An 18,235-nucleotide genomic window follows, 5' to 3' on the forward strand; every position below is an offset into this window, starting at 1 on the left:
CACATACATTGTCATAGTGACACACAGGAAATCACAACTCAGGGGCAACAATAAGAGGTGACTCATCATGGATTGATGAACTTTGGAGGTGATCATCAGGTATATATATGTAACCATATACATAGTAGCATACAGTTTAAATTTCAAGACTTTTACATGAAAACTATACACTTGTGTTAGGAGCTTGTCAGTAGCCCAACTTAGTGTACAGGACTTGTATATCTTCAACTGTATCGGTCTCGACGAGCTACATCGCTCGGCAACTATCAAGTTGCGCGATGACAGCGGGTGGCGTGCGTTCATTGTATATACTATCGTAGGTTTTGGCTGACCTCTGTGGACACTCCATTCAGGGGTAGCTCAGCATGATCAATATCAATATGTAGATTATGATGACACCAAGGTCTGGTGTGAGTGTTGATGATGATGAGGTTGATGGTGTTGGTGATAAGGTTGGTGGCATCAACATGAGTGTCCAGTGTGTTGACTGATGCTTGAGGTGATCCCCAGACTGCAGTGGACTACTGCCTTTGGTTCTATCTATATCTGGACTGCTGACCTGCTATGGGCTGCCTTCGGACATCAGGTAGTGGTGATACAACACATGCACTACAATGAGGAGCAATCTTGATAGATTGCTACTATGCTGACTGGAACTAATATATACTTATGCTGAAGTGATAACTAGTTATGGTGTGTGTAGAGTGGATGAGGATCCACTCAACCTTTGATGATGAGAAAGTATGGTTATATACCTCTTCACAGCATTGCCAGTGATGCTGCTCCTGCTCTCTCTCCAGAGAGTACCTTCTTCATCAAGTACTGTACAGGGGGCCCCTCTAGCACCACTCCTGTCCTCCTTGAGCTATCCTGCTTGCTTGGCACCCCTGTGCCTCTTGAGCTGTGTCAACTCCTTCGACGCTGCTCCTCCTCCTTGCTGTCCTGCTTGCTTGGCACCCCTGTGCCTCCTGAGCAGTGTCGAAGGAGTTGACACTGCTCCTCCTCCTCAGGACCTGCTTGCTGGTTTCCTATACACTGCTCCTTCTCCTTTGACCAGTGACAGTTCCTTTGACTCTTGTCTCTTGAGCCCCTGAGTGGTAACCTTCTGTATGCTTCCTTGAGCTCAGTCCTCCTTGTGGCTATGCCTGCCCTCCTCACATATGGGCCCAGACCTCCTTTGCATGTGAGTCTGTAGGAGTCCATGGTCTCCATGGAGACTGCACTACAACCATGCTCACCACTGGTATCAACTAGATCTCTGATACCTGTGCTCCTTCCATATGAACCAGTGACCCTCCTGCTTCTTGAGCATTCAGGCCCATGACACTTTGTTCCTACTGATCCCAATGAATTATGCCATAGAATCATTTCTCCTACTGATCTCAGCAAACTCTCCCTTAAGCTCTTGTGTAGCCCAATCCTGCAATTCCTGCGCTCCTTCATATGACTTCAACTTCTTTTTACCTCCTGCGCATCCAGCTCCTATGACACACTGCTCCTCCTCCTCTCGACGCTCCCTCCTAGCAGTCCTGCCGGCCTTTAGCACTGCTTCTCTCGCTTCTTGCAGATGGAGAGTCCTCCAGCTGCTTCATTACCTGATAGGAGCCTTTCCCACTTCATCTGGGTGGCAACTTGCACCCCCTTTTCATCTTGCCCATCCTCCTGCTCTGTGTTCACCATCGAGTCAGCCCCCTGCTTCATCAGGGTGGCAAACCCAGTGCCTTCAATGTCTGTCTTGTTGTGAGATCTGTGAGATTGGCATTCCCCACAAGATCTGTCATACAATCATGATACCACAGATTCCAGTGGGTTTTGCTGTAAGATCCTGCTTGTACTGATCTGGATGAAATCTGTCATAGAGCCCTTGTACTACAGATCTTGATGAACTCTGCTGTAACCCCTCGCTTTGCCTGATCCTGCGAACCCTGCACTCCTCTTTATATGACTGTGGTTCTTCCTGCTTCCTGTGCATCCGGTCCCATGACATTCTTCAACACTTGTGGTCCAGCCTCTTACTGTAGGCAGTGTTCTTCAACACCTGCAGTCCAGTACCTCTCTCATCTGCAGGCGATAACCTTATTGTGTGGTCCAGACATCATCAGATACCATCAAGCAACAAGCAGTACTACAAACACTTGTGCTGATACAGGAGACTGCATCATATAGTACTCCTAGCAAGTTCTTTGGATGACCACATAGCCTCTGAACACTCTGTTCAGAGGCAGTCAGTCAAAACCTACCAGAATTAAGCCCTCTGGTTCCTCTCACTGAAACAGTTTGGAAAGAGCTTACTCAATTGACCTCACAGAGATCAACCAGGATCGTCAAACTCAGGTTTCAGGCGCATGACCGCTTACACAAGCCAGGTTAGCGGCAGACAGATGTTGACAGGTTGGACAGACTCAGACTGGGCTGGATTGTGTGAATGTAGTCGCTCAACAACAGGGTACATCTTTGCCATTGACAGTTCCATATGCAGTTGGTTGTCAGAGGTTGCGTGCCTGAAACCCAATATCTGTAGTAGAATTACAGCTGCTGCTGATCCTATCGAGATCTGTGGTAAAGGGCCATTATTATTATTCTTGCTGAAATCTGTCTTAGAAGCCTTCTATGACTTTTCTCACTCAAATATGTGATAGCTTCATTGTTACTACAGGTTTCAACTAACCACTGTGGACACTCTGTCCAGAGGTAGCTCAGCACAATCAATAACTATAGAAACACTGTGAGCACCAAGGTCTGATGCTGATGATGTTGTTTTGACACAAGTGTCCAGTGTGTTGATTGGATGAGAGGTGATCCCTGGACTGCAGTGGAAGACTGCCTTCAGTTTCCAATGATTGAGAGAGCCCAACTGCAGTATGAACCACCTTTGGTGTTGATCAATATCCAGACCACAGAATGAACCACCTTTGGAAGATGTCAATGAGTGGTGATACAACACATGCACTATGTTAGAAGCAATGCTCTGCAATTGCAACTGTTTGATGGAATACTAAGTATACTTGTTTGTAAAGTGATAGCTAGTAATGTATGGTGTAGAATGGATGAAGATCCACTTGTTTGCTATGATGAGGAGCATGGTTATATATCCACTCCCACAATGTTGTTTGTGACACTGCTCCTGCTCTGGGAGGCCTCTTCGACACTGCTCCTCCTCCTCACCCTTCCTATCCTTGCCATCCACCCTGTGATGCTGTTTGTGGACACTGCTTCCTTTGCCTCATGTGGATGGACAGTCCTCATGCTGCTTCATCATTGACAGGGGCATTCCCACTTCATCTGGGTGGCAACTTGCCTCCCTCACTCATCTCACCCACCCTCCTGTTCTGAGTTCATCTTTGGGTCAGCCCCCTGTTTCATCAGGGTGGCAGACCTGATGCCTATGACATCTTGTCCTGCTGTAAGGCTTGTGAAAATCAGTGTGGTCTCTCCAGCTTTGGCAAGATCTATCCTATGAACAAGATACTACCAATTCCAGCAGGATTCACAATATTATCCTGCTCATGCCAATTTGGGTGAGATCTGTCATAGAGCCTCTCTACTACAGATCTCGATGAACTCTGCCATAACCCTTATTTTGCCTGATCTTGCAATTCCTGCACTCCTCCTCATATGGCATCCGTTCTTCCTGCTTCTGCGCATCCGGCCCTATGACATAGGTCCTCCCAACTTCAGCTAACAGCAGCAAACAGTTCGGTTGAAGCTGAATATGTTGCACTGGGAGCTGTGGCAAGAGAAATGCTATGGGCATCCATGTTCCAGTGCAAATTGGACCAGTCCTTACCAAGGGCTTCTGCAATCCATATCACTGCCAAAACCTTGGTACTGCACTTGTGCAATGGGGAACTAGCACTTGACTCAACCATACCAATCTTGTATAGCAACTCATCTGGAGCTTGAGTTATTGCCAATGATCCACAGCATTTCAAGAGGACAAAACACATCAACATTGCACACTTCTTCTTACACAATGAAGTTGCTGATGGCCAACTCACAATAGCTCCTGTCCAAAGCAGCAAGAACCTGGTGGGCATCCTGACCAAGCCTCTCGCTGCACTGAGACTTGCATACCTTTGGCAATTGTTAGGCCTGACAGTATGATAAGGACAAACCAGATCAAGAGGGGGTGTTGGAGATTACAATCCAGTCTGATCTCAAGGATGGTGTAAACCAGATCTGCAAGAGATTGGGCAGAGCAGGTTCAATCAGAGATTGGACAAGACAGATCTGATCAGGTATCAGGTAAGACAGATCTGATTGGGATCAAGCAAGGCCAATACAAGAAAGAGATCAGGTACAACCATGTCCCACTCGTTGCTGTACATTGTCATTAGGTAGGTGTCATGGGACCGGATGGATGCGCAGGAAGAACGGAACTCATATGAAGAGATCTGGCGCAACCATCGTAGATTGGGTGAAAGTAGAGTTCTGACAGAGTTCAGTGAGATTGGTAGGAACAACAGCTCTACAATATAACTCATCGTGATCAGTAGGAGCATGGGTCTTGTTACAGGAGTCAGTAGAATCAGTAGGATCACATTTGCTACAACAGGCCTCACAAGAATCAGTTTGAGAGAAACCTCTATTGCCGATATGGCAAAGGGATGACAGAGAACATGGGAAGAGTCACCACTGTATGAAGCAGGGACCTTGCATGATGATGAAGTCGGTGCAGGCAGATGGGTGCTAGTGACAGGAGGGAGATGAAAGGAGGCAGGTTGCCACTCAGATAAAGTGGGAACAGCCCCTGATGATGAAGAAGTAGCACAAGGGCCATCCATCCACTGGAGGAAGGGAAAGCGGTGCCAGCAAGCAGCAGCTCAACATGGATGGGAAATGGTAGGGAGGACAAGGAGGAGACATAGGGTTGAGGGGGCCTCACCAAGCAGGAGCAGTGTTGCAGGCAACACTGCGAGGATGGTATATAACCATGCTCCTTGTCATAGCAAATGAGTGGATCGCTGTCACTGGAATGGTTCTGTTCTCCGAGTCCAGAGCATTTGGGAGTGAAAATGCTTATACTTCAGTGTTGTGTGAATTGGGTACACCAGCTAAGGGACTAGCTGGTGTAGTGGTTTTGCTGCTCACTATGTTCGGTTTGGTTACTCGATTCCCGATCCCATGACAATCGCCATCCACTCTACACCATATATAACTAGTTATCACTTCAGCATAAGTATACATTAGTTTCAGTCAGCAAGTTGCAATCACAATAGGTTGCTTCCATTGTAGCATGTGTGTTGTATCACTGCTCACTGACATCTGAAGGCAGTTCATAGTAACCAGCAGTCCTGATAACAATTAGAACCAAAGGCAGTTGTCCACTGTGGTCTGGGGATCACCTCAAGCACTTAGTCAACACACTGGACACTTGTGTCAGTGCCATTGGCAATCACATTCACACCAGACCTTGGTGTCAGTACAAGTTCATATAACCATTGATCATGCTGAGCTACCTCTGGATGGGGTGTCCACAGTGGTCAGTCAAAACCTGCAATAGCAAACACACTACTACATCTTTGGGCAAGAAAAGTCATAGAGGCTTCTCTACAACATACCTCAATAGAAATAATAATACACAACACATTATCACATATCTTGACAGGATTCATAATAGACATGTTTCTATTACAGATATCAGGTTTCAGGCGCGAGACCTCTGACAGTAGGGTGCAACCACACTTGGGTATGTGCTGCACATCTGTATATATATCTAGCAGGGAGCTCGAGGCTCCCGCCACATTCTCTTCACATGTCAATATAGTATAGTGTTTTGCTCTTTAGCTTGAACACCGTACTTATACTGATATCTCCCAATCATCGTCGCTAATGTTGAAGGTTGGTCCCAAAAACTGGCGATCGGGTAGAGTCTTGTCACAGGGCCAGCGCAGAGATCATAAACATGCGTTTCTGCGCAGCTGCCGAAATGAGCTCGGCGCACAAGAGGTGGAACTGGTCAAAACCCAGGGGCTCCAGCAAATCTCATCAAGAATGGTCAAACAGCAGGGCCCTGGTAAAACCTCATCGAGAATGGTTGGGACAGCAGGACTGAACAAGTTTCACCAAAACTGGCCTGGAATGAAGTGGACCAACCAGTCCCACAACAGGATAGGGGTTGCTCAACCAGGACCACAGGCTCAGCCACAGGAGGCAAGGGACAAGAGAGCTCGCCACCTGATGAGGTGGGAGAGAACCCCTGAGCACAATGAAGTTGGCATAGGAGGGTTGTTGCTTTGGCAAGGAGAGTAGGAGCAGGAAGGGTAGGAATGGGGTAGAAGCAGGGTGTCAGGGGTCATGCACCTGAAAACTGAGATCTGTGGTAGTATTGATACTATTACCGATTCTGTCGAGTTATGTGACAGCACTAATGGTATTTCGATTCCTAGTGAAATATGCGACAGAGCCATCTCTGTCGCTTTTCTCATTGGAATCTGTAGTTGTATTGATGTTATGACAGATTTCAACTGACCACCGTGGACACTCCATCCAGAGGTAGCTCAGCACAATCAAATACAATATGACTCTAAGTGAACTTGATGTTGACACCAATGGTCTGGTGTGAGTATGGATTGATGACATTGACACAAGTGTCCAGTGTGTTGACTAAGTGCTTGAGGTGATCCCCAGACCACAGTGGACAACTGCCTTTGGTTCTAATTGTTATCAGGACTGCTGGTTACTATGAACTGCCTTCAGATGTCAGTGAGCAGTGATACAACACACATGCTACCATGGAAGCAACCTACTTGTGATTGCAACTGTGCTGACTGAAAACTAATGTATACTTGTGTTGAAGTGATAACTAGTTTGTATGGTGTAGAGTGGATGGGGATCCACTCAACCATTTGTGATGAGAAGGTATGGTTTTATACCTCTTCGCAGCATTGCCAGTGACACTGCTCCTGCTCTCTCTCCAGAGAGTACCTTCTGCATCGAGTACTATACAGGATTCTTCAATAAGACTCCTCCTCCTCCTTGAACTATCCTGTCTGTCCTTCCTGAGCTGTGTTGACTCCATCGACACTACTCCTCCTCCTCATGTCCTTCTTGCTGGTGTCCTTTACACCACTCTCCTTCCTTTGACCAGTGATGGTCCTCCTTTACCCTTATCATGTGTGCCCCTGAGTGGTAACTGATTGTGTGCCACTGAGCTCGGTCCCCCTCTTGGCAAGGCTTGGTCCTCAGCCCAGTGGAGCTTGGTCCCCTCCATATGTGCACTTAGCCCTGGCCTGCATGCAAATCATCTTACAGATGTCCTTGTCACTGATCTCTGCAGAATCTGCCATATGATTGTGCTTGCTACAGATTTCGGTGGAAATCATGATAATGACTTCATTTGTGCAGGATTCAATGAGATCTGTCATAGAACTGTGTCTATTACTGATCTTGCTGAATTCTTCTGGAAATCCCACAATCTGCCTGATTCCTCAATTCCTGCACTACCTTCATATGAACTTCGGTCTTCCTTCGCCCTGCACACCCAGGCCTATGACACAGGGAAGACAGAAGCGGACTGAGAGGAGGCCACACCTCCTCAAGAGGAGGGCCATGGTGCAGTCAACACCATGGCGCTAAAATATATATAGGCTCCCTCCATCATAGTAGACAAGTGGATCCAGCATCCACTCTATTCTTAACTAACTATACTCTAACTGTAACTTATATTTAGTTGTTCTGTCACATAGTTGCAAATGCACGCTGTTGCTACTAATCCAAGCAGGTGTGTTGTATCACCCCTATTGACATCATCCACAGGCAGTAGTTCACTGTAGTCTGGATATCTATTGACACCAAAGGCAGTTCTCCTACTGCAGTCTGGCTAGTGTGATCCTACACTGAAGGCAGCCTATACTGCAGTCTGGGCAATCTTCATCAAACTCAACATATGGTTGTTGACACTATGAACACTTGTGCTGAGCCAAACATTACCATCCCATATGCTAAGGTGTCCTACAAGACAGTTAGGAACTAGACTGTGCCACACTACCACTGGACCTGTTCACAGTGGTTAGCCAAAACTTGTTGGGTAACCAGCACTACAAGCAGTCTCAGTGAAAGTGGCTGACAGGCGCACACTCAAGAGAGTTCATTGAAACTGGTTGAAATTAACTGATCCGGTAGATTTCGGGTTTCAGGCACGTGACCGCTGACAAGTCTAAGTACGATGTCACTGCTATTTTTAGACAGAAACAAATATACTCAATTGACTAAGGAAAGAATGTGGAGGGAGCCTCGAGCTCCCTGCTTGATATACAGCTCGTGCATAAACTGTCCCACAAATTACATGTCACCATACATCACTCTAATGCTCAATAGCCATAAGTTGTATTGCCACACTGTCTCATATTGTCTGAAAGCCCTGCTTCTTCTCTCCAAGACTGTGTAAATGATATTGACATTGGCTAAGAAAATTGTGCAATGAAGAAGAGCTGAGAATTTTTTTTATTGTGGGACAGTTTATGGAGCATGCTCCCAAATAGCAACACCACTCCATACCTGACCTTGTGGGCTTTTTTGACTACAATGAAACTTGCAATGTAACTTGGTGGGTGCCTTCATACACATTGAAAGTAGTGATGTGGAAAGTTTCAGCTCAATCAGATGACTGTGAGCAATCTGGCAGCACTTCCAGTCTGGCACCATCATATCTATACCATCATGCTGAAAACCACCCCAGAGAAATGCCAATCAGCATTCTTTCACCTCCAAAATGGGGAATCTACCCATTCAGTTGCCAAGCAACTCAGTTTGAGCAAGTCTACTGTGAATCGCATCAGCAAAAGTGTCAGGGGTCTCGCGCCTGAAACCCAGGTCGGTCTGTCGAGATACTCGGTGACTATCAAACTGTGTGACAGCTATTGTCTCGGTATCGGTGACTATCAAGTTGCACAGTGACAGCAGGTGGCATTCGTTGTATATACTATCATAGGTTTCGGCTGACCTCTGTGGACACTCCATTCAGGGGTAGCTCGGCATGATCAATATCAATGCTTCGGTTATGATGACACCAAGGTCTGGTGTGAGTGTTGATGATAATGAGGTTGATGGTGTTGGTGATAAGGTTGGTGGCATCAACACGAGTGTCCAGTGTGTTGACTTGATGCTTGAAGGTGATCCCCGGACTGCAGTGGACTACTGCCTTCAGTTCTATCTATATCCGGACTGCTAACCTGCTATAAGGCGCCTTCAGACATCAGGTAGTGGTGATACAACACACACACTATGATGAGGAGCAACCTTGATAGATTGCTGCTATGCTGACTGTAACTAATGAGTACTTATGTTTCTAAAGTATTGACTAGTTGTATGGTGAGTAGAGTGGATGAGCATCCACTCAACCTATGATGATGAGAAAGCATGGTTATATACCTCTTCTCAGCATCGCCAGCGATGCTGCTCCTGCTCTCTCTCCAGAGAGTACCTTCTTCATCGAGTACTGCTCAGGGGCCTCTCCTGCTTGGCACCCCTGTGCCTCTTGAGTGGTGTCGACTCCTTCGACACTGCTCCTCTTCCTCAGGACCTGCCTGCTAGTGTCCTATACACTGCTCCTTCTCCTTTGACTGGTGACAGTTCCTTTGACTCTTGTCTCTCGAGCCCCTGAGTGGTAACCATCTGAGCTTGGTCCTCTTCGTGGCTGTGCCTGGCCCTCCTCGCATGTGGCTCGTGTCCTCCTTTGCATGTGAGTCCATAGGAGTCCATGGTCTCCATGGAGACTGCACTACGACCATGCTCTCTACTGGTATCGACTAGATCTTCGATACCTGTGCTCCTTCCATATGAACCCGTGACCCTCCTGCTTCTTGAGCATCCAGGCCCATGACAAAAAGCACCTCTGCTGAAGTTCCAAAGTCAAAGGGGGCTGGCTGAGAAAACTCCAGTCTAAGCACAGTGTTCAAGCTATTGAGCTAAACACTATACTATATTGACCTAAGCAAAGAATGTGGTGGGAGCCTCGAGCTCCCTGCTTGATATATATACAAAGTGTTGGCACATGCCAGAAGTGGGAGCATTCCACTTAATGACCAAGTATGACAAGGAGCGGGACGTAGTTGTAACCGAACTCCGATCAGATCGGCTCTGCGTCATCCTTTAGCGTCTCACTGGATCGTAATCCTCAGCAGCTAAATGTCACTCTTGTTTGAACAGTTTCAACATTTTTGTCACTAAACAGCAGCGATACTGAGATCCGACTATCACCGATTGTTGATCATCGGGACCCGTCTTCCTCACGTTTTATCAGAACACTGTGCTCTAACTGTCGTCGACCGCTGAGTGTCGAAACCCGTTCTTCTATTATTATTTCATCAATACCGCCCGCTAGGCGTCGCTAAGTGTCATATCTTTCATCAAGTAAGAGCGGTCTTATTTTATTCTGCTATTTTTTGTCATTTTCGTGACCACAACCACAATTCTCCGACATGAACGACCAAAGATGGACAAGGGGCGTGAACACGGGCGAATGATAAATGAGAATTTATGTCTTAATCGAATTTGTGGTAGAATTAACAAAAAAAATCGAATCAAAATTTTGTTACAACCAATTAGGAAAGAGAAAAGATGTGTCTCACATTGGAAAAAAGGTGATATCTCCTTGTCACGAATGCACTCCTTGTCGATGACTGAGCTAGGCATTTCCTAATTTGGGATTGAAGCTGTTGTAATTAATATAAAGAAGTTTGGTCCTGATAACTAGCGATCGGGGAGAATCTAAGTATGATGTCACTGCTGGTCTAAGACAGAAACATATATACTCGATTGACTAAGTGAACATGGCGAGAGCCTAGCGCTCCCAGCTCGATATGTATACGTGGGAGTTGCTATACTTAATGATCCAGCCTGACAAGGAGCGAGTTAGTGTTGATTGTTTTGCTCAGTGAGGAAGTATTGCAGGACCAACAATTTATTCGTTAACTTAATTAAAGAAAGATATTGATAGAAGACATGACACTTAGCTGCTGAAGGTAATGTTCCAATATGATGATATAAGTTTACGTAAGCTGATACGGTAGAGATCGAGTAAAGCCAATCTGATCAGAGATCGGGTACAACTTAGTCCCGCTAGTTGTCACGCTTCATCATTGAGTAGGATGGCGTGTGCCATGAAGATGTATATATATTGAGCTGAGAGCTCTAGGCTCTCACCACGTTACTTAAGTCAATTGGGTATAGTGTTTCTGCCCTAATAGCAGCAGTACTGTGCTCTGATTGACGTCGATTGCTGAGTGTCGACATCCGTCCTCCATTATCTTTTCATCATTCAAGTGCAGAGGAACCACTTTCGTGGAAATTGTGTCGTAATTTTTTGCCATCGTCGAAATGTCATCAATCCTAAGCCTGATGCCGTTGCAAGACTTGTTTTTGTGGAACGTGCGGTAAATAATAGCGAGCATAAGTATGATAAAAGATGACAGTTGGCTGATGAATGGAGAGTGACGCTTGCTGAAGATAACGTTCCAGCAGGGCACGAAAGGTGACATAAGTCGATGTGACAAGCGATCGCGTGGAACCGATCTGGCGACGAATCGGGCAAAGCCGATCTGATTGGAGATTGGGTGGAGCCGATACAGTAAGGGATCGGGTACCGCTTAGTCCCGCTCGTTGTCATACTTGGTCATTAAGGGTGATGCTCCCACTTCTGGCATGTGCCAACACTTTGTATATATATCAAGCAGGGAGCTCGAGGCTCCCACCACATTCTTTGCTTAGGTCAATATAGTATAGTGTTTAGCTCAATAGCTTGAACACTGTGCTTAGACTGTTGTCGACCGCTGAGTGTCGACATCCATCTTCTATTATTATTTCAACAACACTTAGCGACGAAAATCGGGAGATATCAGTCTAAGTACGGTGTTCAAGCTAAAGAGCAAAACACTATACTATATTGACATATGAAAGGAATGTGGTGGGAGCCTCGAGCTCCCTGCTGGATATATATACAAATGTGTGACACCTACCCAAGTGTGGGTGCATCCTATCTAATGACAATGTATAAGTGGGACATAGTTGTACCCGATCCCTTTCTTGTATCAGCTGTAAGCAGTCACGCGCCAGAAACCTGAAAACTGCTATAGAAATCTAGTATGACAGATTTCCGTGAGAAGTGCAGGAACATTCCCTTATGTTGAATCTGCTGTAGAAATCTAATACAACAGATTCCTGTGAGAAGTGCAGGAATTGTTTCCTTATGTTGTATCTCCACAGGATGTAACTGTAAAGATGAGTAAGAGTAGGTCTTGACTAACCACCTTGAACACTCCATTCAGAGGCTATGCAGCATGTCAATGGTTAAGGTGATCTTGCTATGCTATGTCAAGTGTGGGGTGTCAACTTCAGTAATAGCACAAGCATTTGTAGTGCTTGACAGTTGAACAACAATGTGGCAATGTCTGGGCTGCAATAAGGTATTGCCTACAGATAGGGTTCAAGCCAGACCTCAGTGGAGAACACTGCCTTCAGAGGATGACTGGACTGCAGTGGATACACTGCCTTCAGTTGATGTCCCAAGGGTGATACAACACACATGTTTGAGATATCTTGCAATGCTCTGCAATTGCAAGGGTATGGATACAAGTAAAGGGTGTGATAAGTAGTAAATAGAGTTTAGTGGATGGGGATTCACTTGTATGCTATGATAGAATGGAAGTATATATGTGTTTGTGCAGTGTTGCCCACAACACTGCTCCTGCTCCTCCTAGAAGTGTAAACACATCTTAAGTGATGATGCTCCCTCTTTTGAACAGTGTTGATCCCTTCTACACTGCTCCTTGTCAGAGGTCTCGTGCCTAAAACCTGATATCTGTAATAGAAACACATCTATTACGAATCCTGTCAAGATATGTGACAACATGTTATGTATTACTGTTCTTGTTGAGATATGTAGTAGAGAAGCCTCTATGACTTTTCTCATCCAAAGATGTAGTAGTGTGTTTGCTATTGCAGGTTTTGACTGACCACTGTGGACACCCCATCCAGAGGTAGCTCAGCATGATCAATGGTTATATGAACTTGTACTGACACCAAGGTCTGGTGTGAATGTGATTGCCAATGGCACTGACACAAGTGTCCAGTGTGTTGACTAAGTGCTTGAGGTGATCCCCAGACCACAGTGGACAACTGCCTTTGGTTCTAATTGTTATCAGGACTGCTGGTTACTATGAACTGCCTTCAGATGTCAGTGAGCAGTGATACAACACACATGCTACCATGGAAGCAACCTACTTGTGATTGCAACTGTGCTGACTGAAAACTAATGTATACTTGTGTTGAAGTGATAACTAGTTTGTATGGTGTAGAGTGGATGGGGATCCACTCAACTGCTTATGATGAGAAGGCATGGTTTATATTTATTTTTGCAGTGTCGCCTGCAACTCTGCTCTGGCTCTCTCTCTCCAGAGGGTACCATCTTTGTTGAGTACTGTGGTAGAGGTCTTTACCAATGTGTCATCACCTTGCTGAGCCCTGCTTCTCCTGCTCCTGAGTCGAGGAGAGCCAGCATCATCTCATTGCTGATAGGGGTCACCCCACTTCATCCTAATGACAGTGCATGCCCCCTCTTCCATCTACCTCCTGACTTTGGCACCCATCTCCTTACACTGATTTCATCATCATGTAGGGTCCCTACCTCATCTGGTGGCAACCTCAAATGTCCTTGTCACTAATCCTGACTGGATCTGTTGTATGATCATCCTTGCCACTAATCTCTGCAGGATATGTCATACAATCTTGTTTACTACAGATCCTGGCAGGATTTGTGATTGCATCTTTGCTTGTGCTGATCTAGGTGAGATCTGCCATAGAGCTGTTTCTTCTACAGATCTTGGTGAACTCTTCTGCAAGTCCCACAATCTGCCCAATTCCTCAATTCCCAAGCTCCCTTCATATGAATTGATGGATCTTCCTGCTTCCTGCACATCCAGGCCCATGACACTCCTCTTATTCCTAAACAATGTGTCGGTCCCCTTGACACAGTTTCCTTGTCTTGTGAATGCCACTGTCCACATGGACACTTCTATTGTTCATTTCCTGTCCTTGTGGACACTTCTGTTGTCTGCCTCCTGTCCTTGTGAGCTCATCCATTGTCCTCCTCCCCATCCTGTGTGCTACCATTTCCCTGTGTGGTAACCTCACCAAATGCTCCTATGCTTGGACCTCCTATGTGCTTCCAAGTCCCTTATTGCAGTTTGCATGGCTAAACCAGTTGAACTAACTCATTATGACTGTTTTTACTGAAAATGATTGTAACTAAGCAGTCCAACTGTTTTTGCATTTCTGTGTGCACACTGCACATCCATGCATGTACAGGATTTTCTGCGCAGACCCTGTGACATGGTACTCATATACCACTTGCATGGAAGCCAGGGATGATGAGTCAGGAGCACTTTAACTACAAGGGTTTTTACAGCATGAACATCACCCTGGTCATTCTACCTCATTCTCTTTGCATTGTGGAGTCAGTTGTTGGACAGCCTGGTAGTGTCCAAGACTCAAAAGTTTGGACTTCAGGCAGCAACATCCTCAAGAAACCTCAATTGTACTTGGACAAGGGTGAGTTTATCTGGGTTGATGGTGGGTATGGTCACTTTGCCTTCATGGTTGGACCCTTCTCACACATAGCTGCTGAGAAAAGCTGCAAGCTGCATTTCTTCAACTACTCTCTCTCTTGAGTCCAGGTTCAGGTTGAACATGCCATTGCCTACCTCAAGAATTGATTTCAAAGCCTGAATGGGTACAGAGGGAACATTTATTGCATCAAGGATCATATGATGGCAGCAAGGACTATCCCAGCATGCATTGTCATCCATACATTTGCAAGCCAATATGATTGTCCAGACATTGTTGCTGAACTCCTTTGCCCATCCTTCCCAGAGGAAGAAGTTGATGAAGTTGTTCAGACTCCCAGTACAAACTCAACCCAGAGTGAGGACATGCAGAGTTAATGGCAGGAAAATCAAGTACAGTATGAGGAGGAGAACATGGTGTAAGCGGTCGCATGCCTGAAACCTGAATTTGACGATCCTGGTTGATCTCGGTGAGATCAATTGAGTAAGATCTTTCTGAACTGTTTTGGTGAGAAGAACCAGAAGGCTTAACCCTGGTGTCAGAGGTCGTGCACCTGAAACCTGAGATCTGTAGTAGAACCGCTTCTATTACAGATCCTGTCCAGATATGTAGTATCATGTTTGGTATTACAATTCTTGTTGAGTTATGCCGTAATGTTGTTGCTCTGACTTTACCCACTTGAAAGTGTAATAGAGTAAAAGCTATTGCAGATTTGAACTGACCCCTGTGGACACTCTGTTCAGAGGTAGCTCTGCACAATCACTATTAATGAATGAATTGTGATGACACCAAGGTCTGGTGTGAGTATGTTGTTGATAGTGCTGACATGAGTGTCCAGTGTGTCGACTAGTGCTTGAGGTGATCCCCAGACCACAGTGGATGACTGCCTTTGGTTCTATCATTATCCAGACCACTGGCTTGTTAGAACCACCTTTGGATGTCAGTGAGCAGTGATATGACACATGCACTACAATGGAAGCAATCTATTTGATTGCGACTATGCTGACTGAAACTAATGTATACTTAGACTGAAGTGATAACTAGTTAATATGGTGTAGAGTGGATGGAGATCCACTCATCCACCTATGACGAGAAGGTATGATTATATACATCTTTGCAGTGTCACCTGCGACACTGCTCCAGCTCTCTCTCCAGAGAGTACCCTCTTCATCGAGCACTGTATAGTAGTCCCTATCGAGGCGCCTCCTTCTCGTTGGGCCCTGTTTGTCTTGTGACAGCGCTTCTGCCCTACTTGAGCTGTGTGTCGACTTCTTCGACACTGCTCCTCCTCCTCCTGACCTGTATGCCAGTTGTCATGGGCCTGGATGCTCAAGAAGCAGGAGGGTCATGGGTTCATATGGAAGGAGCACAGGTATCGAAGATCTAGTCGAGATCAGTAGAGAGCATAGTGCAGTCTCCATGGAGACCATGGACTCCTATGGACTCACATGCAAAGGAGGGCCAAGCACAGCCACGAGGAGGACCAAGCTCAAGGAGCAGGCAGATGGTTACCACTCAGGGGCTCGAGAGACAAGAGCCAAAGGAACTGTCACTGGTCAAAGGAGGAGGAGCAGTGTCGAAGGAGTCGACACAGCTCAAGAGGCACAGGGGTGCCAAGCAGGAGAGGCCCCTGAGCAGTACTCGATGAAGAAGGTACTCTCTGGAGAGAGAGCAGGAGCAGCATCGCTGGCAATGCTGAGAAGAGGTATATAACCATGCTTTCTCATCATCAATAGGTTGAGTGGATCCTCATCCACTCTACTCACCATAACTAGTTATCACTTCAGCATAAGTATATATTAGTTTCAGTCAGCATAGCAGCAATCCATCAAAGGTTGCTCCTCATCGTAGTGTATGTGTTGTATCACCACTACCTGACGTCCGAAGGCGCCCATAGCAGGTTAGCGGTCCGGATCAAGATAGAACCGAAGGCAGTAGTCCACTGCAGTCCGGGGATCACTTCAAGCATCAAGTCAACACACTGGACACTTGTGTTGATGCCACCAACCTTATCACCAACACCATCAACCTCATTATCATTGACATCACCAATCTCATCACCAACACCATCAACCTCATCATCATCAACACTCACACCAGACCTTGGTGTCATCATAACATTGATATTGATCGTGCCGAGCTACCCCTGAACGGAGTGTCCATAGAGGTCAGCCGAAACCTACGATAGTATATACAACAAACGCCACCTGCTGTCACTGCACAACTTGATAGTCACCGATACCGAGACAATAGCTGTCGCACAGTTTGATAGTCACCGAGTATCTCGACAGACCGACCTGGGTTTCAGGCGCGAGACCCCTGACACCAGTCTCCTTGACACAGCTCTTCCTTCTAACCGGCAACAGTTCTCCTGATCCCTGTCTTGTGAGCCCCTGAGTGGTAACGAGCTGCATGCTTCTGAGCTTGGTCCCCTTCTTGGCAGAGCTCAGTTCTCCTTGCATGTGAATTCATCATATGATCATCCTTGCCACTGATCTCCATGGGATCCACCATATGATCATGCTTACTGCAGATCCTGGCAGGATTCATGATATCACCTTCACTCATGCTGATGTAGATGAGATCTGTCATAGAGCTGTCTCTACTACAGATCTCAGTGAACTCTACTGCAAGCCCTACAATCTGCCTGATTCCCTGATTCCTGCGCTGCCTTCATATGAATCGATGGGTCTTCCTGCTTCCTGCACATTCAGACCCATGACACCTGGCAGATTTCGACTGACCGCCTTGAACACTCTGTTCAGAGGCTATGTGGCACATCCAAAGAACTTGCTAGGAGTACTATATGATGCAGTCTCCCATATCAGCACAAGTGTTTGTAGTGCTGCTTGTTGCTTGATGGTATCTGATGGTATCTGGACCACAATAAGGTTATCGCCTGCAGATGAGAGAGGTACTGGACTGCAGGTGTTGAAGAACACTGCCTACAGTGAGAGGCAGGACCACAAGTGTTGAAGAACACTGCCTACAGTGAGAGGCAGGACCACAAGTGTTGAAGAACACTGCCAACAGCTGATGTCTGATGGACACACACATTTGAGATGTTGTTGCAAAGCCCTGCTATTGCATTGATACATAACTGAGAGTTAAGTCAAGAGTAAACAAAGTATAGAGTAGAGTGAATGAGGATCCACTCATATACTATGGTGAGATGAGAGTATTTATGTGTTTGTTTGGTGTTGCCTGCAACACCGCTCCTGCTCCTCCTGAGGAGTGTTATCGACCTCTTTGTCACTGCTTCTCTTCTCACTGGACAGTGTGTCAGTTCGTTTGACACTGCTCCCCATCTCCTTGCTCCCCTTCACTTGGAGATGTGTTTCGACCTCTTCAACACTGCTCTTCCTCCTCATGGACTATATGCCAGTCTCCTTGACACAGCTCTCTCTCCTCCTAACCAGTGACCATCCTCCAGCCTCCTATCTTGTGACTCCTCTGACTGCATAATCAACCTTATTGTCCTGCTCCCTGACCATGCAGTCACCCCTGTGGCTGGCTTCATGTGGTTGTGAGCACATCCCTCTGTGTGGTAACCAACCACATGCTGCTGAGCTTGGCCCCCTTCCTCACATGTGATCTTCTCCTGTATGACTCCCTTGCCTTCCAGTGCTGAAAACCTCCTCTTCTGAACCTCCCATTGTTTCCTTGTGAACAA

The 18,235-nt window shown here is 46.3% G+C and overlaps 2 protein-coding genes across 2 annotated transcripts; one reads left to right on the top strand and one right to left on the bottom strand.

The window, feature by feature from the left end:
* Positions 1-3,674: 3,674 nt before the first annotated feature.
* Positions 3,675-4,037, bottom strand: UHO2_03509 (uncharacterized protein; the record flags this gene model as incomplete). Its single annotated transcript, XM_041554115.1, has 1 exon — positions 3,675-4,037. The coding sequence occupies one exon, from the start codon at positions 4,035-4,037 to the stop codon at positions 3,675-3,677; it is 363 nt and encodes a 120-aa protein (XP_041410049.1).
* Positions 4,038-17,082: 13,045 nt separating this feature from the next.
* UHO2_03510 (uncharacterized protein) lies at positions 17,083-17,538 on the top strand (the record flags this gene model as incomplete). Its single annotated transcript, XM_041554116.1, has 1 exon — positions 17,083-17,538. One exon carries the CDS (start codon positions 17,083-17,085, stop codon positions 17,536-17,538), a length of 456 nt encoding a protein of 151 aa, XP_041410050.1.
* Positions 17,539-18,235: the final 697 nt, after the last annotated feature.

Source organism: Ustilago hordei (genome assembly GCF_900519145.1).
Source record: "Ustilago hordei strain Uho2 genome assembly, contig: UHO2_contig_06, whole genome shotgun sequence".
NCBI classification, from domain to species: domain Eukaryota; kingdom Fungi; phylum Basidiomycota; class Ustilaginomycetes; order Ustilaginales; family Ustilaginaceae; genus Ustilago; species Ustilago hordei.